At 43.1% G+C, this 23,335-nt stretch overlaps 1 protein-coding gene across 8 annotated transcripts in view; it reads left to right on the top strand.

Annotated features, from left to right (window-relative positions):
• Positions 1–23,335, top strand: part of plekhg2 (pleckstrin homology domain containing, family G (with RhoGef domain) member 2) — a 56,585-nt gene that overhangs the window by 14,761 nt on the left and 18,489 nt on the right. For 6 of the 8 annotated variants that reach the window (XM_032546062.1, XM_032546060.1, XM_032546061.1 and 3 more), the window contains 2 exons: positions 9,855–10,369; positions 16,026–16,126. In XM_032546062.1, coding sequence (XP_032401953.1) covers positions 9,855–10,369; positions 16,026–16,126 — 616 coding nt within the window. Of the gene's footprint in view, positions 1–5,070; positions 5,350–6,206; positions 7,577–9,854; positions 10,370–16,025; positions 16,127–23,335 lie in introns of those variants that run through there. The other 2 variants (XM_032546063.1, XM_032546064.1) reach the window with 2 other exon arrangements.

The raw sequence follows: 23,335 nt of genomic DNA, 5'->3' as shown, positions 1-23,335 counted from the left end.
TCACTTGGAAATGATGCACAGAAAAAGGTCAGCCAGTGATGTTAGCAACACTAGCTAGGTAACGTTAGCTGTCTGGTCTTATTGCTACATGTGAAGCCGATCTCACCCTCTGATCGTATCTGAAAACCAGCCGCTAACTGACAGACCCACACGGTTTACGACGCTCACCCCACCGCCACCAACTCAGCCACTCTGACGCCACATTTAGCAACTTTTCAGACAAAAGGTCAGAATGATCAGATCAGGCTTTTTAAAGGTCGGCGATCAGCCAGAAAGCTGCAATCAGAGCTGCTCTGCCTGAGACCCGAACCGTCACAGCGTCATTCCTGACCCAGCAGCTGATCCTGATGCTGCCGAACGGTTCCTGATGCTGCCGAACGGTTCCTGATGCTGCCGAACGGTTCCTGATGCTGCCGAACGGTTCCTGATGCTGCCGAACGGTTCCTGATGCTGCCGAACGGTTCCTGATGCTGGACGTTCCTCTGCTTCACTTGTCAGACTGAAAACACAGCAGAGTGTTTTCCCATGAAGCTGCTGCCGCCTGTCAGTGGATTTATTTCAGTCTGGATCTGTTTCTGTGTGAGCTGTGACTTCCTGTCAGCATGACCAACACACACACACACACACACACACACACACACACACACACAGAGTAATGAGGTGTAATTACACACAGCACCATGCTGTTATATTGACTTTCATAGTTACCATTCACACACACACACACACACCCACCCACCCACACACACACACACACACACACATCTCGAAAGCAGCACAATTTCTGACCTTAGTCTGCAATTAACATGAGGGCAGTGTTCACAAACACAACGGGTGTGTGTGGGTGTGTGTGTGTGTGTGCAGGAAGCTGCCTGGTTTGTGGTGATAAAGTTCAGAACAATGTTTCTGCTGTGACAAACGCTCCGACCGGATCGCCATGAGCGGCTGCAGCAGAACTCTGATTATAACCAAAGAACAGAAGGAGCAGAACCGGACAGAACCAAGCAGAACCGGACAGAACCAAGCAGAACCGAACAGAACCGAACAGAACCAAGCAGAACTGGGCAGAACCAAACAGTACCAAGCAGAACCGAACAGAACCAAGCAGAACCGAACAGAACCGAACAGAACCAGGCAGAACTGGGCAGAACCAAACAGTACCAAGCAGAACCGAACAGAACCAGGCAGAACTGAACGGAACCAGGCAGAACCAAACCAGAGGAATGGGTCAGAATGGTCAGATCATCAAGCTGAAGTATAAACGACCCGTCTGAACTAATTTCACAGCATCTCAGCTGGGCTCAAACTTTGACTAGGCCATTCCAAACCCTCCATTCTGTTGGTTTCTGTGGATCATTGTTCCCCTTAAGAGGAGAAATTCTTGGTTTGTTTTGGGTCGGTACTGGTTCTGGTCCGGACCTCTGAAATGGAAGCCATCATCGCTCTTCTTTTCTGTTGACCTCTGACCTCAGCTGTAGCAGTGGGATGTTCTGTTGGGTTGATCTGCGTGAGTCCAGCGGATCAGCTGAGACGATACGCTGATCGGTTCATCGGCTGATTCTTATTGATCAATCGATCCGGTTTCAGGTCAGAACCGACGTTTTTGCTGTCGAGACGCCGAGGGCAAATAAGAGCCAGGAATGTAAAGTTCAAAGGTCATCCATCTTCACAAGCTGTTGAGGGGAGTTTGCTTATTGCTTTAGGAATGAAAGTGAACAGAAGGAACCTTGGTGCGTGTGTGGGGTCAAAGGTCACGAGAGTTTGCTGGGACTTCAGTACTTTGGCTCATAAATGATGATGTGAGAGGAGCGACTTCCTGTCTTTGTGTGTGTGGAGAGTTTATCTGGAGAAACACGCAGACACACACACCCCCACAGACACACCCCGACACACACACCCCGACACAAACACACACACACACATAGACACTCAGACACACACAGACACTATGCAGGCTGACATGTCCAGCTGTTTTCTGGAGGTTATAAAGTTGTTTGATGATCCTGTGTTTCTCCTGAAGTCTCGTTTTAATATTTTTTGTTGTAATATTTTTTGTTTTATTTTTTGTTTTTATATTTGTTATTGTAATATTTTTTGGTTTAATATTTTTTGGTTTTATATTTTTTGGTTTTATATTTTTTGTTTGAACATTTTTTGGTTTTATAGTTTTTGGTTTTATATTTTCTGGTTTTATATTTTTGTTTTAATATTTTTTGGTTTTATATTTTCTGGTTTTATATTTTCTGGTATTCTCCTGCCATGCTTCAGTTCATTCGAGTGTTTGGTTCATCAGTTCTTGTGTCAGCAGTCTGAACTTCATCAGACGGAGAAACGGTTCGATTCCCTTCAGAAGACCTTCAGTCTGTCTGAAAGCGCCTGAGGTCAAAGTTCATTTACCTGAAAGCTTCAGCGTGACTCTGCGACAGCAGAGGTTGCTGGTTGAAATCCTGCTGGTCGATTCGGGGCAGTGAGCCCCAGTTTGATGGTGAAGAACTGACTGAGGCTCAGCGGGTTGCAGGTTCAGTTCCAGCGTTCTCCTGGGTGAGGCGCTCTGCCCAGGTTGATCCAGGTGAACCAGGTTTTAGTTCACAGTCAGAGGAAATGTCGATGTCGGCATCTTTGGTTGCTTTCAGTATTTCTAGTTTGAGTATTCTGTGTCTTTTAGTCTGTTACTTTGATTAGGCCAGTCTGCCGTGTCTTACTTTAGTTCAGTTCTTCTTGGTGTTTCTAGTTATGTTTGTTCCTTGTTACTCTGGATTAATTATGTTTCTAGTTATTCTTCATTTCTTTGTCTCCTGTGTGCTCTCCCTCGCCCCCTGTGCCATTTTCTCTCTCTCCTCCCACCTGCGACCCGTTAGCCAATCAGCTCGGCTGTTTTGTTCACCTCTCCGTTTTTAATCTCTTCTCCTGCTGGTTCCTCCCGCCTCATCCTGTTAGATCTCGTATTTTCCCTGTTTTTGTTCTGCTCTGGCTCCCTGTGGGTTTTCTTAGTTGTATTCTTCATTTTTTCATTAAACATCCAACATGATTGGTCCGCAGACTCACCTCTCATGTTATAAAGTTCAGTCAAATTCACAGTTTTCTGTCATTGGATGCAACAAATAAATCTTTAGTTTCGTTTTAAGCAAACGGAGTAAGAAGAGCTGAAAATATGAAAATGAAAACCAAGCATGAATGTTTGTCATAACGTCAGAGGAGATAAAAACAAACACATGAATCAATATATCAGCTTTTGATGGTGTTTGTTGTTGCTGTGCTTCAGAGTTTCTGGTTTTCAGAAGCAGAAATAAAAGTTTTAACGGTTGAAGACGACGCCTGTCAGGCTGGAGGGAAACACCAGGAGATGAAACGTTCTCCATCAGACGCTTCTTCTGAAACGTTTCAGTCAAACGGCTGCCGACAGCCAGGAGCAGCTCTCTGATTACTGTAATCACACGCAGGAATCTCTCCTCCTCAAAGTCTGTATTTAAAGGGAAATTCCACCTCATAATGGCATCCACAGCTCGCTGCCCGGAGGCCCTGCTGTGTTTTTGGGACTTGAAGACTCCATGCAGGTCTGTCACTCCGACTTCAGCTCACATTACGGACGGCTGCCATCTTGCTTTAAAGAGGTTTTAATCATTTTCCGCTGCAGGAATCAAACTTTCCTTCCAGTTTATTTCTGACTGTGAAGCCTGTAGAGACAGAAAATGATTTTAACAGGAAGTCTGATTCCTTTGGTTCACATCAAAATGTTTGTCATCCAGAAAATGGTGTCTGATGTCAAATCTCTGGGAAAACACGAATCAGAGCTGAATGTTTAAGAAAAGTTTCATTTTATCACAACAGAATCACAGTCAGTTCGTACAGCCGGTTACCTGAAGAAGCTTCGTCTTTCCGATGATGAACTCTTCATCATCCATAGATTTATGTTAGCATTCAGTTTGTATTCTCTGCTTGTCGGGATTCTCCCGTCTGTCCTTCGAACCGGCTCAGAGCTTGTCTGTTCGGCTGTTTCCCTCCAACATGAAGCCGCTTCAGATATGTGGAAACAGTTTGGCTTAAAATAAAAAGTACCAAAGATTATATTCAGAGTACAACGACAGATTAAAACAGTACTTTAAGGATTAAATCTGCATTTGGATTCTGCTGTTGTCAGTCAGGCTAATAGACTGCTACAATAAAATCAGTAAAATAAAATTGAAATGCCTTGCTGCTGAAATGTGCTATACAAATAAATAAAGCAAGGGAAGCAGAAATGTTTAGCTAGTAATTGAAAAGCTAAGATAAAATAAGTTTGTCTAAGTTAAGACAGGATAAATTAATGAACACAGACAACACAAGCAAACATAAAATAAGCTACTTCATATAATAACCAAATAAAGAATAAAATAAGCTAAGCTAAGTCAAGATAAGTTAAACACAGATAACACTAGCAATACTAAGATAAGCTAAGCTAATTTAGGGCAAATATAAAGTAAAATCAACAAATTACTAAATAAAGTATGAGATAAGTTTGACTAAGTGATGATAAGTTCAATGAAGAAAACATAAGCTAAGCTAAGCTAAGGCAAAATATGGTAAATACTAATGTAAAGGCTAAGCTTCATAAATTGAAACTAAGCAGACAGTGTTTGTTAACTGGAAGCTTTCTTCAGGTGTTTGGTTCTGAACTGCTGATGAAACTGGAGGAATCACTCAGAGGTTGTGGGTTTGAGTCCAGCCAGTTGGCATATAGCTACGTCTCATTAGATGCATCTTCTTGAAAGTTTTCTTAAGGTTTTGTTAACTCTAGTGGCCTTTATTTGATAGTGAATCGACAGGAAAGTGGCTAATGAGACGTGCAGCAAAGGCCACCAGACCGGGAATCGAACCTGTGACGCCTTGAGGACTGAGGCTGGTTCCTGCTGGTTATTGTGGGCGGGGCTGTTGGTATCCCCAGCTGTGATTCGCTGAGCATCCAGGTGGAAAACCTGAGCAGCTGAGCATCACCACCTGCAGCAGCTTTCCGAGAGCCTTGCCAGTTTCTGAGAAGGTGGAAACAAAACAAGACAGACGTTTCACCACATCCTGGACTTTAAAACACTGAGATTTACTTTCTGACTGAACATCCTCCATCTCCTGACACCTCCACCCTGAAACTGGGTGCAGCTCAATCCACCAAGCGTCCTGCCCTGAGGCCAACAGCAGAAACGTTTCAGGGCGGCGAGCGCTCTGCCCTCAAACCGACGACAGGAAGTCAAACGTGCCGAGCAGCAGATGTTGCTGAGAGGAACTGACAGACTTCAGAGTCTTTAACGGTGATCGGAGTCAGCTGATGGAGCTACTGAAACACACACAATAACACACACATCCAGAAGACTGCAGACGGTGAGTAAAACCTTTCAGCTCAAACTGAGACAAACAGACGTTCCTCCAGATCAAACGGCTGTGACCGACTTCGCCTGCTGAAGTTCTTGAGTCTGACTGGACGGTTTTGTCTGCAGCTGGTGCCGTCGTTGCTCCTGGCAGATTTCAGGGTCTGAACCTTGGTGGGGTTTGCATGTCTTTATCTCTCTGGTTTCATTCAACATCCAAAAACATGGAGGGTTAATTATCCTGATTCCTGATAGTCTGTCCTGTTGGTCCCTGTGATGGTTGGTGACCCGTCCAGCGGTTTCCCCCTGTTGACCCCAGGTTTTCCCAGGGCTTAGACACCACAGTGAACAGCCAACAGCTCTTCACTGCATCTGCTTTTACCTGTTTTAACAGGTCAGACATTAAATAAACCTTAATCTTCACTGATACGCTCAGTGGAAGCCATCGTAGCGCTACTGCAGAAGCTAACATCCATGGCCTTCCTGGATTGGCTGTTTCAGATTCCCAATCTGCATTTTCTTTTTTAAATATTCCAGATACGCTTTATAAAACAGCAGCTGACTGTGACTCTGAGGTCGTCTCTGTTCTGGACTCAGGAGTTAAAGCTTTTCCACCAGATAAACCAACAAACTGAGATGGTTTCTTCTCTCCCTCAGTGGATTGGAGGACAGTTTCTCCTCCATAGAGACAGAATCCAGTCTGAAACATCCAGAACACGTCTGGATCCGGTTTGGAACGAGGCTCTAGCTGAACCTCACCTCTCCTCTGTTTTATTGATTTAACCAGCAGGAGAGATTATGGACAGTTTCCTAACGCCTCAGTCACACACCAAAATTTTTTATGCCTATTTTCTCCTTTAAGATTCTCTGATAGTCTTTAACTGAAAACAAAATCAGAGTAGATTTTCCTCCGTGTGTTCAGAGTCATCTGCTACATTGTGATCTAAAATCAGGAATATTCAGCATGTTGGATTGTTTTGACCTGATGTCGCAGTGTGTGTGTTTCCCTGACGTTGAAGGTGACGTGTAGCCAATCAGAGAGCAAGGAGACGGAGACACAGAAATATGGAAGATGAAACATTGGAGGCCCAGAAAGTCTGCAGGTTGGAGGCGTCTTCATATGTCGGTTTTTCTCTAACATCGTCCACTAACGATCAGCTTTGGCTCTTCCCAGTTGGCCATGTTTGTTTACTCTGAACTTGCGTTTGCTCTCAAAAGGTTTTCTGAGACTTCCCCTCTGAATGTTGGCGAATGAAATCGGTGTGTGTTGTTTCTGGACATCACACACCAAACCTGTTAAAGCTGCGGTTATTTCCCGTCATGTTTCGGGTCGCTCAGGTTTTCAAACACTGCTAAAATGTTGGAGCGGTTCTTGCGGTTGGGGAGAGACTTGGTCTCCTGGAACCGGTAGATGTGTCTCTGCTCCTCATCAGCAGAGCTCTGCAGAGCTGGACTTCATGCAGTTTAGTCATTGTATTCCAGCTTGTAGGATGAGGGACATGTAAAAGTTGCAGTAAAAGTCCAGCCCTCTAGGAATGCGGTTTGAGATGTGCTGCATCCAGAACCAGTTTGTGAGAATCAGAGTCAGATCTTATAAATAAAACACTGAAAACGTGTAATAATGTTTCTCATTACGGCTCTCTGCTGCTGCGGTGAGGTCACCTCAGTCAGTGCTGCGTCTCACAGGAGGTGAAGTCATGGTGGTCTGAAAACCAGAGCAGATAAGAGACACAAAGGAAGGAGGTGTGCTCCTTTGTTTTAGCGTTTGGTGCTAACAGCAGCAGATCGGCAGCTAGCTCTGAGTCAGTCTGCAGGTTTGCTTTAAGCACCAAGTCACTGCGGTCGGCCCAACACGTTTACCTCAGATTAACACATCCAGTCTTCCTGTAGCTGCGTCGCATCCGCTGGGTTTACTCTTCACTTCTTGTTTCTGAGCAGCTGCAGACTGTCAGCACCTGAAGACCTGCTGCTGCTGCAGGAGTTTCTGCTTCCTGCACAGGAAACATGCAGCATGAAGTCAGCAACAGCTTCTCTTTCTGCTCCCTGCAACGAGTGAAAAACCAAAATGTTTCTGTGTCAGTCCGGATTCAGGCTAACATGATCTGAAGGTTTGGTGAAACATTCTGGAAGTTTGTCAGCAGCTTTAACCCGGATCAGACCGAACCTCCTGCTGTTCGGTTATCAGAGACTTCACCAGAACGACAGACCGACGGCAACCATCTTCCTCTGAGGCAGCCAAGGTCGGGCTTATCGCTTATCACTCATCGCTTATCGTTCATCGTTTATCGTTCATAGTTTATCGCTTATTGTTTATCGCTTATTGTTTATCGCTTATCGTTCATCGTTTATCATTCATCGTTTATCGTTCATAGTTTATCGCTTATTGTTTATCGCTTATCACTCATCGCTTATCGTTCATTGTTTATCGTTCGTTTATCGTTCATCGCTCATTGCGTATCGTTCATCATTTATCGCTTATTGTTTATCATTTATCTCGAACATTTTCTAATTTTAAGAATTTGGTTTCATTGACTTGATAAATTTAGTTTAAGGATTTTAAAAAGCCAACAAAACAGACATTATTATATTTCTACTATTTTCTCCACTATCAATAAATGTCAGTAAGATCAAAAATATGATTAAAGTCTCACTTGTTTAATTTTATTCCAGATGGAAATGTTTTTCAGTAATATTTCTGTATGTGTTGCTATGACGATGACACAGCCATAGTTACCTAACATACAAATAATAAATAATGTTTTTATTCGTATCGCTTTAATAACACTACAAAATATTGTGATAAATTTTAAGTCCATATGGGCACTGCTAGCATCAGAACCACTCTCCTGGTTCTGTTCTGGATCTGGTTCTGTTCTGGTTTTGGTTTTGGTTCTGTTCTGATTCTGGTTCAGTTCTGGATCTGGTTCTGCTCTGGTTCTGGTTCTGGTTCTGTTCTGGTTCTGTTCTGTTCTCTCGGAAGCAGAGTGATTCTTCATAAAATGAAGAACGTCTTCAGTGAGAGGCGTTTTCAGAGGCTTCTGTAACACGGACTGCTAGAGGAGCTCCTTCCTGCTCAGCCTCTGTGAAGAAAACTGGACCAGTTCAAACGTTTCATTTCCCCCTGAGCTTAATAAAGTGTATTTGAATCGTAGTGGATTTTTCAGTATTTTAACTGATAATCAGATTATTACAATAATTTTATTTTTATTGGTTCTGTTTTAGTTTAATAAATCTCGACCAGCTCTGTTCTAGTTAAATTTGTTTCCAGCCTCTCTGTGTGGAAATGGCTCTGGTCTAGTCAAATCCTGGCTTAATGCCGGCAGCAGCAGCTTGGATTCATATGATCACCGGCAGTTTGGCTCTGTAGCAGTCAGCGTTCCAACGTTGGCTAACAGAGACGCTGCCATTAACAGACGGAGACTTTTCTGGACTGAAACTCTGATGGAGGTTTGATCCGACAGAACCACTGGATCTGAAACAGAAAACTCGACACTTCAGCTCCCAGAGGTTTGGTTTCACCTGGAGGTCGACCTGATGGGGGCCAGGGGTCATCAGGGGTGGCGTCAGCGTGAGGAGGGGGGCACAACAACAACAATGAAAAGAGGAAGAGCCGGAGGTGACGCTCCGCTGCTCACACTTCCTGTTTGCAGTGACAGATGGCAGGTCTATGCTGCCTTTTTCTGTTTCCTCCTGTCTCTCCTCAGGTTGCCTAGGTTACGGTCAGGTGAGCAGGAAGTTTTATAATGAAATCAGTTGTTTTAAACGACCGGACGGTTTTCAGCGCCTGGTTGTTGTTTGGAAACAGCAGATGTTGAGTTCAGGTCTGGGTTCGGTTGAAGTGAACTCTGGTTCGGTTTGAATGTGAACGCCAAGCGGACCAGAGACCGCTCCAAAAGCAGGAAGTGGACTACAGCACAGGGCATTCTGGGTAAATCCAACCAAAGCTAACGTGCTAGCCTAACGCTAGCAGCAGAAATGGCTCCTGGTCTTTAGCCAAAGACTAAAGAGAAATCCTCCAACACTAAAATCTGACGCCTCCATCTTGTTTCCATCTGGTGAAACAGGAAGTTGCTCTCTCAGAGGTTTTTGTGTCATTTCCTTCAGTGGTTCTTGGTGCAGCGCCCCCACAGGCCAGGAGGGGAACAGGTTGGTTTGACTCAGAACCACAGCAGCTGGAGGTGGAGCAGATGATGGAGTTCTGGTTCCAGTAGAACCGGGTCAAGGTGACCATGAGGAGGTTCAGTTGATACTCACAGTCCTGTTATTCACTGAGCTGCTAATAATGTGAAGTGTATCTTTTAAAAGGTGTGCACCAAGGTTCAGTATTTGGCTTCATGTGAAGGTTTCTCCTGATGCACTGTGGTTTATTCCACCTGCAGGAAAATTAAGTTGAATTATGATCTGGAACAGAAACATCACAGACATTTCACTGAATTGTTTTATTTGCTTTCTTCAATACATTTCTGTTTCGTTGTTGAAAATAAAAACTTTTTTCTGTTCTGATGTTTGTCTCTGCAGCCGCCAAGCGTCCCTCCTCAGTCTCGTCTCTGAGTGGGATTGTGGGTAGGATGATGTCGGCTGGCGAGCGAGGAGCGTCTTCGTCCTCCTGCACCTCCGTCAACACCGTGTGTTCGGACGGCGAGCGCCCCGTCTCCCTGTCCCTGTCCTCCTCCACCTCCTCCGTCTCGCTGCAGGATGCCTCCTCTTCCTCTTCCTCCTCCTCTTCCTCTCTGCCGTATGGCGCCGTGCCGGCCTACAACGCCTCGTCCTCCACGCCCAAACGGAACGGCTCCGACATCAGCCTTGACCTCACGCCGCTCGTAACTCCGCCCACCGGAGCGCCCCTGCCAGTGGGAGGCGGGGTTTCCAAGATGGCGGTGACTGGCCACGCCCACAACGGACACACAGCCAATCCGGTGGCGGTGCTGCCAGCAGGGGCCGCGCCCCGGCAGCTGTCCAGGCTGGACAGAGTCATTCTGGAGATCGTGGAGACGGAGCAGACCTACGTCAGAGATTTAAAGAGCATCGTGGAGGTGAGAGCCGCTCCGACGAGTCCAACCATAATCCATGCTGAAGAAAAGATTCTCCTGTTGGACGAAATGTCTCATTTTTAGGATCTGCTGTGGTTTCTGATGAACCAGCAGTTACAGAGTCATGGAAATTTGTCACGTCTTCAGGATGGAGTATATGTTTTTGTCCTAAAGAGTTTTAGTGAAACAGAAAGAAAAAGGTTTTATTAAAAGAAAAATATAATTTTTCATTTCAGAAGGAATGCTGAAAGAATCTAGTTTCCATCTGGAATGAAAGATTTGAAATGAGCCTGAAGGAAAATTCAAATATGCTTCAGTTGATTCATTATTATTGTGAAAACATATAGTATAAATTTGGTATAAATAAAAAGTAATATAGTAGTATAAGGAAGATAAATTGTTTTGGGTTTATTTTATCTGTGTTAGCTTCGCTGGGAAAGGAACTCTGGCCTCTGATGACATTCATCACTTCACCTCCATGTTTACAGCATTCATCTTTACCTGAAGCTTTCTCTTTATGGTCTACATGGTTTTCTTCTTCTTCTACCCTTTCTGCTCGCTGTTGGTTTAGAAACCTGAAGGAGGTTTAGCTCCACCTACAGGATGTAGAAGAGGAGATAAATCAGAAGATCACTGATTCTGTCCTGATGTGTCCATCATCTGCAGCTCATGCTGCTCTGCTGGTTGGAATAGTGCCTCACTGTTGGTATCAAGGATGGGGAATTCAGAGAGTTTTGCTGCGTCAGGAGGGTACATCACTTTAGCTTTCACATTTCTTACCGGCCTAGAAACAAATGTCTTTGCTGTGTTTAGACATTTATCAGCCAAGTTAATCCAAAGCAGATCATGTTGAAGAATTGGCTGGTTGTTGTTCATTTGCTCGTCTCCTCTGGCTGTCAACCGGCAATTGGGTGAGAAAACGGCTAATCTGCTGTTCCTGAGTTCAGGCACAGATGGCGCTGTTGAACCTCTCTCTTTTTGTGGGAACAATCATCAGGAACAGACAGGAAAACATGAGGCCTCTACCTTCATTAACCAGGTTCGTTATCATTAAATCCTGCAGAATCGCCTCGTTAGCATGTCTGTTAGCTCAGCGTTAGAGGGTTGGCCCCGTTTATGCTCTTAGATTTTGATATTTCTGTTTTGGCGCATCGTGTTGTGACGCTTTACCAAGCTTTGCTGTGTTTCTGTTGCATGACTTAGACTTTGACTTTACCTGAGGAATGTTTCAGACATTTTGTTGAATTCTTTGCATGATTGAAGACATTTCATCCGTCGTTGGTCCAGGTGCACCAGCAGTGGGCCAGCCGGGTGTGTGTGTGTGTGTGTGTGTGTGGGGGGGGGGGGGGGGGGTGAACCAGGCTTTTGAAGTGAATTTACAGCAGCTTTCATCCTGAGCCATGACAGACCTGGAGAGGCCGACTGTCGTCAGGTTGTCCTGCTGCTGCTGCTCATCTCTCCAGCTTTCATCCCGGCTCACTTTCAGTCACACCTTCCTGTGTTCGGTGGAGTCGGTGTGTTTACTGATCGTTAGGATATTTAAGGAGCCGTGTTCAAACTTCTGTTTTCCCTCCAAGCAGCCAGACTTTTTCCTCCACGGTTGAATAGTTGCTCTTCTGGTTCTGGACGCTGCGCAGCTGGAAGGATTCTTGTTCTTACTTTTTCACTGTCGGACAGCTGTTATGATGCGTAACCGTGGCAACAAGGTATTGTTTTTACAGCTGGGAGAAGCTGATTGGCATCCCCAAAGCTCAAAACATACCTGAACTTTGACCCCAAACCCCCAGAGGAGTTGAAAGGAGGCTTCATGGATGCAGAGCAGAGAGAAAAAGAGGAAGTTCAGTTTGTCCCTTCCATCATTATCCCCTACTCCAACATCTCTGTGCCCAGCTGACTGACGGCTATCAGATACTTGGCTAACAGGAGTGACGACAACATTTCATTTACTTTTAGATAAATAAAGTATTTTGGAATTGAATTGAACAGAATTTATCTAAGTTTTTGTATTTAACCTCGTTTTAGCTAACTAAGGTTAGCTTAGCTTCCCTTAGCCTAGCTCACCTTGGTTAGCCTATTTCAATTTATTTAAACTGGTTCCAGCTTTGCTAATTTTAGTTTATCTTAGCATAATTTATCTTATGTGTTTATATTGAGTATGCTGGCTCTCGCAAGCTGCACTTATTTTAGCTCATCTTAGCTTAGATTTTTTTATGTGACTTTAGTCTATTTGTTGCATGTTATCTCAGCTTGCCTTAACTATGCTTATTTTATTGTATTCTAGTATAGCTTGGGTTAGTTTATCCAAACTTATTTTAGCTCACATTACAGTAGCTTTCCTTAGCCTTGCTTATTTTATCATAGCTTGAGTTAGCTTAAATGGTAAATGGACTGAACTTATATAACGCTTTTCCAGTCTTTTTGACCACTCAAAGCGCTTTACACTAGATCGGTAGGCAATTTGGGGTTAAGCACCTTGCCCAGAGGCACATCGACATGTGAATCGAACCTACAACCTTCCGATCACAAGACGACTACTCTAACAAAGAGCCACAGTCGCCCTCGCTAGCTTACCCTAGCTTAGCTTGTACAAATGTAGGTTTAGATTTGTCGTACTGTTAAAGTCAGGCCAAAATGGAGCCTGGAGCTGAGGATCAACAATGGATATAAAAAGGCTTTGTTCTGCTGTCACTGCGGGCTGTAAAAATTAATTCTCCATTTTTTCTTTTTTTAACACATTCAACAACTGCTGGCTGAAGACGAATCCCATTTTTTGTTTTATGAGGAGAATTTCATGTTAAACTCACCAGTTTTCTGTCATATTTATTAAGGAGCTTTGTATCTTCTGTCATGAAAGTGAACATAATTCATAATTTCTCCATGGTAACCGACTGCATTGCTGTAAAATTGTGTTTTGATTCAGTTAATCTTGCATCACAGATGAAGAACTGCAGATGAAATCAAGGCTGAGCAGAATTAAATCATGAGCAGAAGGTTTTCCTTTGTGAACACCGCAGGGGTTCAGCAACACAAGTTACAGTTCCAGGATTCCTGGAAAATTCCTGGAGAATTCCAGATGGATTCCTGGAAGATTCCTGGAAGATTCCAGGTGGATTCCTGGAGGATACCAGGAGGATTCCAGGTGGATTTCTGGAGGATTCCAGGTAGATTCCTGACAGATGATAGGTGCATGTTTGCCTCTTGGTCCTGCAATGCGGCCGTGTCTCCTGCTGCTCTCTGCAGTCTGAGGTCTGGTTTTGATTGAGGCTACATGATGTCAGGCCCACTTGGAATCTGAACCAACAACCATAATGGGCCTGTGTGTTTCTGAGTGTGTGTTTAGTAACAAAGCAGGGAAAGAGCGGCCGGGTGAAAGCAGCTCCTCTTCCCCTACAGACTGGTTTTTTCTTTTGAAGACACTCAGGTTGCGGCGCGGCTGCCAGCGGGTCACACCACTTGGTTCAGCTCCTCAGCGGACAAACTGCTGACTGACTGAGAGGGGATCGCTCGCTGACCTGCAGCCAAATGGGACAGGAAGCAGAGGGGGAGTCGTTCAGCCAGACTGGGGAAGGGGGATGGGAGGGAAGACTTGGAGAGGTGCTCCCAATCTGAGGAGCCGGAGCAAATAAAAACCAGAGCGACCCGTAAAAACAGGAAAACTGTGAGGAAACGACAGGAGGAACACTTCTGGAGTTTATACGGAGATGTTTTATTAAAACTAAAGCTGTCAGTGTCAAAATGATTCAGAAAAGATTAAGTTTTTAATATTACACAATTCAGATTAATCACATTACCTGTTTTGACCTAAAGCTCTGCAGAGGGTTAGCAGAATGTTAAGCAGTCTTGTACTGCGGTCAGCAACACAAAGTCACAAACGCTGTGAAAAGATGAGAGAAGAGTCAAATTGGGGAAGTCAGGCTGAATTTCACTTTAAAAACACTGTAGTCAGAGCAAACAGAGGATAAAGACCTCAATGGGGATGAGTTCAATTCCTGACCTCGGTTCCTTTGCCCCCTTCCTGTCAATTTACTGTCACATAAGATGGAGGCTCTACCAATCCGCTTACTAGATCAGGCTTACTAGCTGATTGCTGAATAAAGTGACACAAACATCAATACATGAAATATGATAACTTTAATATTTTTTACTTACTATATTTACATTGTTTTTAGGTTCTAATTACACACACACACATGTGTGTGTGTGTCTGTTTTTATGTGCTTATGGGGACCCATCTCTGTCTACAATGTGGGATTGTGGGGACCACTGCTCCTTATGGGGACATTTTGTTTTTGCTGTTTTTGGGTTAGAGCTTAGATTTAGGGCTAATGTGTGAATTGACCTTTGTTAGGGCTGGGGTTAGAAGGGTTGTAGAAAATGAATGGAAGTCAATGTGAAGTTCCGACAAGATACAAAAACATGACTTTGTGTGTGTGTACTTGTATATATTGCATAAAGAGAACCACTATCACCACTCTCACCCACAAACTGAAGACATTGTGGGAAACAAGGACCTTTCCCGGTCCTCACTTTTTTGCAGTTCTGCTGGGCTGTACCAGTCCAGTTTGGGTTAGAAACAGACTAGTACTGGTTAAGGTTAGGGGAAATGTCTTAGGCATGGATTAGACATGAATGCAGTTACTAAACTAAATGAAAGTTTAGTTTGTTGGAAATATAAGGATATGTGTGTGGGGGTGTGTGGGGGTGTGTGTGTGTGTCTGTTTTATGCACCCTGTGTTCTTGTTTTCAAATTTAGGAAGGAATCTTGGAAACTCTTCATGTTTTCCAACAAACTGAGTTTTTTTCCAACAATCCTGCAGAAGCAGAGACCAACAGCTTTAGCTTAAATTTCCTGTTTATTGTTATTTTTCTGCTGGGATTAGAACTAACAACTTTTGAAGGACTCTGGAGGCTTTCATGGTGTTTTAGTACAAGTCGTTCTTTACGCTCTACTTCTGAGGAACAGCAGTGGGGTTTCTTCCCAGTTCCACCAGTAGCCCCAGTTAAACCATCTGGTCAGAGCTATGCTGAGTTTTACTAATTTCTACTGATTCATTGCAAACTCAACCAGAAACAGGAAATGACATCATCTCCAGTTTTATTCCTGTAATAAAAACAAATGTTATCAGAAGATATTTTATTTTCCAGTCTTAAAGTTTTCTGACTGATGCATAAAAACCTCCACAGGGAGTCTGGTTCTTCGGATGTTCGGTTCATTGGTTCTTCAGTTCTTCAGGTCTTTGGTTCTTTAGTCCTTTTGTTCTTTAGTTTTATAGTTCTTTGGTTCTTTAGTCCTTTGGTTCTTTAGTTTTTTAGTTCTTTGGTTCTTTAGTTTTTTAGTTCTTTGGTTCTTCATTGCTCTGGTTCTCCAGGTCTCCAGTTGTCTGGTTCTTCAGTTCTTCAGGTCTCTGGTTCCTTGTCTCCTGACTCAGATCCGATCCTCTCCTCCAGCTTTGCTCTGTTTCTCCTTCCTGTCTGATTCTTTTTGTGTAAATCTTCTTCTGGTTTCCTGTTGCTCTGATTTGTTGCTGTGCCTCAGAGCAACCCGACCTGAAAAAGAACCGTGAGCTTTGTCTGAGCTGCTCCTGCTGCTGCAGCTCCAGCAGAGAGGAAGATGAAGGTGTGATGAAGATGATGAAGGTGTGACTGTGTGTCTCTGCAGGATTACCTGGGCTGCATCATCGACTGCGGCGCTCTGCCGCTGAAACCAGAGCAGGTCAGCTCTCTGTTCTGCAACATCGAAGATATCTATGAGTTCAACAGGTGGGTCATCTTCCTCACCGCTCCTCTTCCTCACTGTTAGCAAGCTAACTATCTAGCTAACTATCTAACAGTTAGCAAATTTAGTTTGAAGCTAAATATTGTTAGCAAGGTGAATATTTAGCTATGAATTAAATATTTAGTTCTAAACTGACACATGGTAAATGGGTGAATAAGATGGTGAAATATATGACTGAAAAATGACCCTCATTTATCTTATGGCAGACTAACTAAACCAAATTATTGCTGTTAATCTTTGACTGTGTAACTTTAAGAAATCCAACTTTCCCTTCATTAGATTCTGGAGACATTTCTATATTTTTCTGCTCATTTGTAAAGAAAACTGAAACTATGAGAGCATCAGTGTGGGAATAATCTGGTAATGATGATGAAATAATTTGGTATGATGTATCATTTTGAACTGACCACACTCAGAGTGTGGGTGTGTGTGTGTGTAGGGGGGGGGGGGGGGGGGCACAAGTGCGAGAGAGAGCCTGAGAAGAAAGCTGGTAAAAAAAATGTCACACACCTCCTCCCTGCTTTCCCTGCTTTCACACTTTCTTTGTGTCGACTCCAACACACACACACTCACACAGCAATAATGTCTATATACAAACAGACACACACACACAGTTTTCATTCCCTTCAGCTTCCTGCCGCCGGTTCTCATGGGAAATATTGTCTGAGAAACAGAGAAAGGCTCCTTATTTGACTCTGAGCTGCAGCAGTTATAAAGTTAATATGTTTATAACAACCATCACAACACACACACCCTCACACACACCCACACACACACGCACACACACACACACACACACACACACACACACACACACACACACTGTACCAGATGGGCAGACATAACAGAGCCAGAAAGGCTACTTCATCCAGCATAGCTCAAACATGACAGGACTCGACTCTGTATGGAAAGCCAGAAGTGCCGACATTCTATTTTTATGGATTAGTGTCAGCAGTATTTATATTACTGACACTAATAGTAAAGATGTAAAAATAGTAAAAATGTCCCTGTCTAAGCTGTTTTCCAAACATTGTTTTAGATGTGTGTATTAATTCATTAATATAAAGTTTAAATGTAATTTTCAATAAACATTGTTTCCATTCTGTGATTTTATGTTGATGGTATCGAAGGGTGGAAATCACCTCAAAACAAAACCTCATGAAAACATATCTGGCACAAAACCACAGAAATATTTCCTGTTCAAACACGGGCTGAAAGGCTCAACCAGGAAGAAGCCAGCACCCTAAAACCACCATAGAAAACAGATTACAGATTATAAACGAACCCAGAGGCCGTTTTGTCTGGAGACAAGTCCTCTGGCCTGATGAGACACTGGAAGAGTTTGGACGCTTGGAGGGAAAACTGGGAAAATGTTTGGAGAGTTTGGCTGTGTGAGAGCATCTCCTCCAGCAGACAAAGATCCTCTGTAGTTCTCTGATCTTCTTCCACTTGGTGACAAACTTCAATCAAGACTTTTTACCAGTTTCTCTTCTACTTTTGCGCACTTTTAGAACAGACCAATCAGAAGCCAGGAAATCTGTGGGAGAGAAAGGCATGAGGTCATGTGACCTGCTCTCTGTCAGCAAACACAGCGCCCCTTCTGATGGCGCCCTGGGCAACCGCCCATGACCCTCATCTCCACTGCAGAGATGCTTCATGCAGACTCATCCTCCTCTTCACCAGTTTAGCAGCATCTCATGTTCCTCCCAGTCAGCTGCTGTTAATCCGTGTTAAACGGTCTGTGAGGAAGAGGAGCAGAGTGTTTGCTTTGGCCCCAGGGGGCGGGGAGCAGTTAGGGGTCAGAGGTCAGAGGTCAGTCCCAGAGGTGGCTCTGTTTGCGTAGCGGCTAACAGTCCTGAGGAACGGGAAGGTGATGAAAGCGTCCAGTCGGGTTAGGGGTGTAGTCAAAGTTTCTACGCCTCTGGTTCTAATTGGACCGGTTCCCCTGTCTGACTCATCTGGACAGACGATTGGACCGGACCAGAACACACTGCTCAGGTGTTTGGATGGAGAACCAGGTTCAGATCCGGACCTGGACTGGGTTCTGAAGGTTCTGTTCCGTTGGTTCTGATGGTTATGTTGGTTCTGATGGTTCCGTTGGTTCTGATGGTTCCACCGGGCCGCGCTCACAGATCTGTTTGTTACAGAGGAATTTGGCCCTTCTGGCTTCCCGTACAGGGATCTGAGCGCTGTCCCGGTTCGGACGGTTTGGACCTCGCAGACCCGGTGGAGTCAGATAAATAGTTTCTCTCTCTGCTGCTTCCTTTTCACTCTCAGCTCATTTGCATCCCTCTGCTCTTCATCCTCCTCCTCTTCCTCTGTGGTCTCTGAATTAAAAGGAAAACATCAGAACTTCCCTCAGCTTCACCGCAATCCAGTAATGAGACGAGACCTGACGCCAGAGGAGGAGGAGGAGGAGGAGGAGGAGGAGGAGGAGGAGGAGGAGGAGGAGGAGGAGGAGGAGGAGGAGGAGGCGTCATCTCCTGATGATACCCAGCCTCCCTCATCTTTCTGTCTTCTGCTCGTTGTTTGTCGTGCGACCCGTTCGGTTCCGGCCCGACTCGAAGCTTCACTTTCAATCCGTTCAGATTATTGATATAGAAATATTGATACGTAATTCTATAACTTGTTATAAGGAGTACTACCTCAGAAAATACTAAGCTTTTTATTATAGTTTTTATTTTTACCATGTAAATTTGTTAAATGCATCCTGTTTTTACTGAGCTAACTTTAGCTCTAGCTAGTTAGCTTACTGTATCTTTACTGAGAAGTTTTTCTTATTTTACCTTTAGACCTACTTTATTTTTTCTCAGTCCAGTTTATCTTTTAGCTTATTTTCAATGTTAGTTTGAAGATTTTAGTTTAACTTCAAACTATTTATTTTACTGAGGCTTTATGTGCTTTATTTTTGCTTAATAAATCTTATGTTTACCTTCGCTTAGCTTGCTTTGGCTTAGCTTAGTAGCTAACCTAGCCTACCTTAGCACAGCTGAAATTACATTAGTTTGGCTTGCTTAATAACATTTATTTTACAGTAGCCAAGCATACGGTAGGTTAATGTAGCAGTTTTCTTTTACTTTATTTTTTCAAACTTTTAATTAGTCTTGCTTTACCTCAGCCTAATTTCGACAAATAGCATGTGAGCTAGGCTGCATCATCAACGAGTGAAAACTAAGGGAAACGTTTGGTGTTGAGGGATTCTTTGGTTACTGTGACATAAGTTTTGGCTGAAGGATGTCAGCACTTCATATCTTTATGCTGCTGAAATCCAGTTTAGTTGGTTTTGGAGGCTGAAGCTGACACTTAATCTGACAGGAACAGAAGTGTTTCTAGAAAGAGAGATGGATAGAAAAGTGATACAATCTAAACAGCATCATGCTGGTTTTATTTATCTGTGTAAAGCCTTACTCTAATGATCTGGCCATGGTAGAGGTTGATATAATTATCAGTGGCGAATGGGCCGGCCTGTGTTTGTTGATCCTGACAACACCGCAGTGAAATAAACCTTTAAGCCTAAAAAATAACTCCTTTCTGCCCAAATCTCCCAAGGTTTCCTAGAGAGTGAGTGATCTATCATTAGCTGTGTAGGAATAAAAACTAAGCTGATTCCTGTGGGAGTCTGAGAGGTTTTCACCGTCCCGTCTCTTTAAAATAACGCTGGCTGCGTTCAGAGCGGCTCAACAATACGTTTTATCATAACTCACTTTGCTTTCTTCACTGACTGGTTGCCATCCAAAATCTCTCAGGGTTTCAGAAAAATTACAACATTATGAAGTATATGGCTGCACATAAATTTTATGAACACTTAATGTGGAGTTCATGCAGGCTCAGCGTGCCAAGCTTATGCTAGTGCTTTTTCCTGCCTGACCTCGTTTCAGAAACATGTGTCGTCTAACCGTGTCAGGTTCTGCAGCCAGTGAAGGAGTCCTCACATCAAACCTTCAGAGGGAAAACTACAGGCAGACGTGAGAAACCAGCAGTTTCTCTGGAATGTTTTGACTTGCCGTTCAGTTTAATTTCTCCTGGATTGCTGAAGGCTCCTTTGCAGGGGTGAAGACTCATATTTAGCACATAAACCACAAAATCTTTATAATAGGTCATTAAAAAGTCAAACACCAGAACTGTATTTACGGGCATTTAATCAACTAGATCAGCAGTGAAGGATGTTTAAAAGGACAAATGGGAATGCTGTAATCCATGAGAACATTCCCTGGATCTGCAGATTGCGACCATGCAGTCACATCTGCATCGCTCAGCCACCCGAGGCCATCGTTAGTTTGGGAACAGATGGAACTCCAAGTTCTGCAGCTTTAATACCAAACTTGCTCTGATCCATTTGGACCAGCTGGTCTGACTGGTTTCTGATGACTGGCAGAACTGTGGGTTCGTTTTCCAGTCTAGAGCTAAACTGGGTGGCGCTCCATCTGTTGGTGTTCATTGGTTCTAATCTGGACCTGATGAGGACAGAGTACCTGGGGTAGAGGAACTTCATCCACTTTTAGACGACAGCATTTATAAGACTTGATTCATGGTCCAAATTTCTAACCACGATAATTTTTTTTAATCTGTTGCTTGTTTTGGTTTTAGTGCCATTTGTAGGCAGTATAATTTCTAAGTAACCAGAGGAATCTGGGAGGAAAGGAAGATGGACTGCGGATCAGAAGTTGACCTGAACTAGAATAAGCCCAGGCTGCCGACGTCACAGCAATTTGTCCAAACCGCTAACAGCAGAGCTAATTTTTCATCTGGCGATTTTGCTAACTTTGAAAATGTTTAGCACACTTAGTTTTCCCTAAATCAATTTTCCAGATAAATTGTAACGTGCTAATTTCCAGATAGATGTTTAATGACAAATTTGATCATCTTGAGGGTGATAAACTGTGTTGTTTTATCATGACACATGGTGGGTAGCACCATGGTTAAGTTTAACGCTTTAGCATTAGTTTCTGCTATGTACTGTGTTGGTATATTGTTAGCAGAACTATCATTTTTAATTAGCACTGTAGAGTTAGCACAGCTAACGTTTTAGTTAGCTGCCAGCAGCGACACCCAACGAGATCCAGAATGATTTAAAGTTATTAGTGGATTGATGTGGCAATATTAAATAATTAGTCCAGTTATGGAAAAGGGGGAATTTTTTACTTTTCCAGAGGATCAGGATAAGTTATTAGGTTACTAATAGAGCCACTTCCTAAAGGTTTAATTGAGTAAAAAATAAAAATTAAACAAATAAAACATAAACTTCAGATTTCTGCAGACCAATCAGTTAAAATGTGTAAAGTTTTCAGAAAAGAAGAAAATGTTCAGAGTATTCTCTCAGCTGCTTAAAGGTCAAACCTTCAGCAGAAGCGTACTGCGTCTGCGTTTGGAACAATCTGGATCTCCAGGCAGAACTGAACAGTCAAAGTTAGGCTGTTTACTTCCTCAGAACCCGTTTGGTTTCTGTTCCATTGTTTCACCAACAACTGTAGGATTCCAGAAAGGATCATTTCATTGAAGCAGGTATTTAGGTTTTTTATGATCACTACAGTATCATCAGCATATGGATGAAATTTGAGACCATGTTGGGAGATAATTTGAGGCAGCGGGATCCTGTGATAAAGAGGATTGATCCGAGTACACAACCTTGAGGCGCTCCCTGGATGTCCAGACTGGCAGAGTTTGAGGTTTGGCCCATTTGTTTGGTACATTTTTCGGTTTGTACTCAACTTTTGCCACCAAGAACTTTGCTCCTAATGCTCAAACAAACATTCCCGCAAGATTACTCCCATATGTGCTGCCTCTGACTCCTAATGCAATGTGATGTATAAACTAGTAACTGTTTGACTAAAAACAGACATGTAAGGACAAATGTGATGCAATATTTTGTAAAATCCAAAATATCAAATCCAAGCAAAGTCTATTAAGGATGATTATTGTCATATTTAAGCTCTTTAAACATTAAAGATGATGTTTAAAACCAAGACCAGCTGCTCTGCAGGGTTTAAACCCAAACATTCAGCCTCAGAAAGAGCTGCTCGGCTGGTTTCCATCGGACTGGTTCTGGGACTAATGACAGAGAATTTCAGCTGTAGTAGTGGCTCTTACACACATCTGTGTTTCATAAAGAGTATGTAGCAGATATATGAAGGCCGCAGAAGAAACAGGAGAGTCAGAGCTCCCAGATAGAGGAGGGGAATGTGCTTGGACTTGGCAGGTTGCGGAGATGACGCTGAGGACGGACTGTGGGAACAGATCTCAGGCTGAAGGTCTGCCAGCTGTTCCAGGTCCGTTCAGTGTCACGTTAACTCTCCAGAGGAAACACAGCAACCCTGTTAGTCTGTTCTCTCCATGACTGAAATGCACAACAATGAATAATATTGACTGTTAGATGTTTTCCGAGGCTCCAAATAAACCAGACTGACCTCTGACCTACTTTTACTTCACTGCTTTGGGCTGTTTCCATCCCTGGGGTCTGAAAGCGGCATAGCTTCATGTTAAAAGTCAGAACTGGGTGTCAAAACTAAATATATGGGGACTGGAACAGAAACCGGTTCAATTCAAGGGCCAGACTTGCACAATATTTATTTTAATAAGGAAGAAAATAAAAGGTGATAATTATTCAAGGATATACAAGTTATACACTTCTGCTAATCCGCTAACAGCAGAGCTAATTTTTAATTTAGCCCTTTTGCGAACTTTGAAAATGCTTTAGCGCACTTAGCTTCTCCTAAATTAGTTTTTATTGATTAATTCCAAAACACTGATTTACTTGGCTGTTTTGCAAACTTTCATTTGAATAAAGTTTGACATGTGTGTTGAAGTTTTAGTTATCGACTTTTAAGAATCTTCAAGTAATTAGACGTTCATATTCATGCTCTTATTTTGTAGGGGGTGAAGATTGTTTATGCTACCATTTCATTTCCTCTCCTAATTTTCTCTATCTTCTTTTTCCCAATAATTTTATTTCAAACTACAAACATAAATACAATAAAACAGACAGTAGAAAAGAAAATGTAGACAGATAAATACAATAAAAGCATTAGAGAACATGTAAATTATGTCAAAATAAAACCAGAGGTTTGTCTTTCAAAGGCAGATATAATTTGATTGAAGTTAGCGATTAGCATTAGCTTCTGCTATATGTTTATGATAAATGATTAATACTTTAGGGTTAGCACAGCTAGCACTTCAGCTATCTGTTCCCATTATAT

The sequence above is a fragment of the Xiphophorus hellerii genome, chromosome 18 (genome assembly GCF_003331165.1).
Source record: "Xiphophorus hellerii strain 12219 chromosome 18, Xiphophorus_hellerii-4.1, whole genome shotgun sequence".
Lineage (NCBI taxonomy): Eukaryota > Metazoa > Chordata > Actinopteri > Cyprinodontiformes > Poeciliidae > Xiphophorus > Xiphophorus hellerii.
This window is presented reverse-complemented; position numbering and strand designations above follow the sequence as displayed.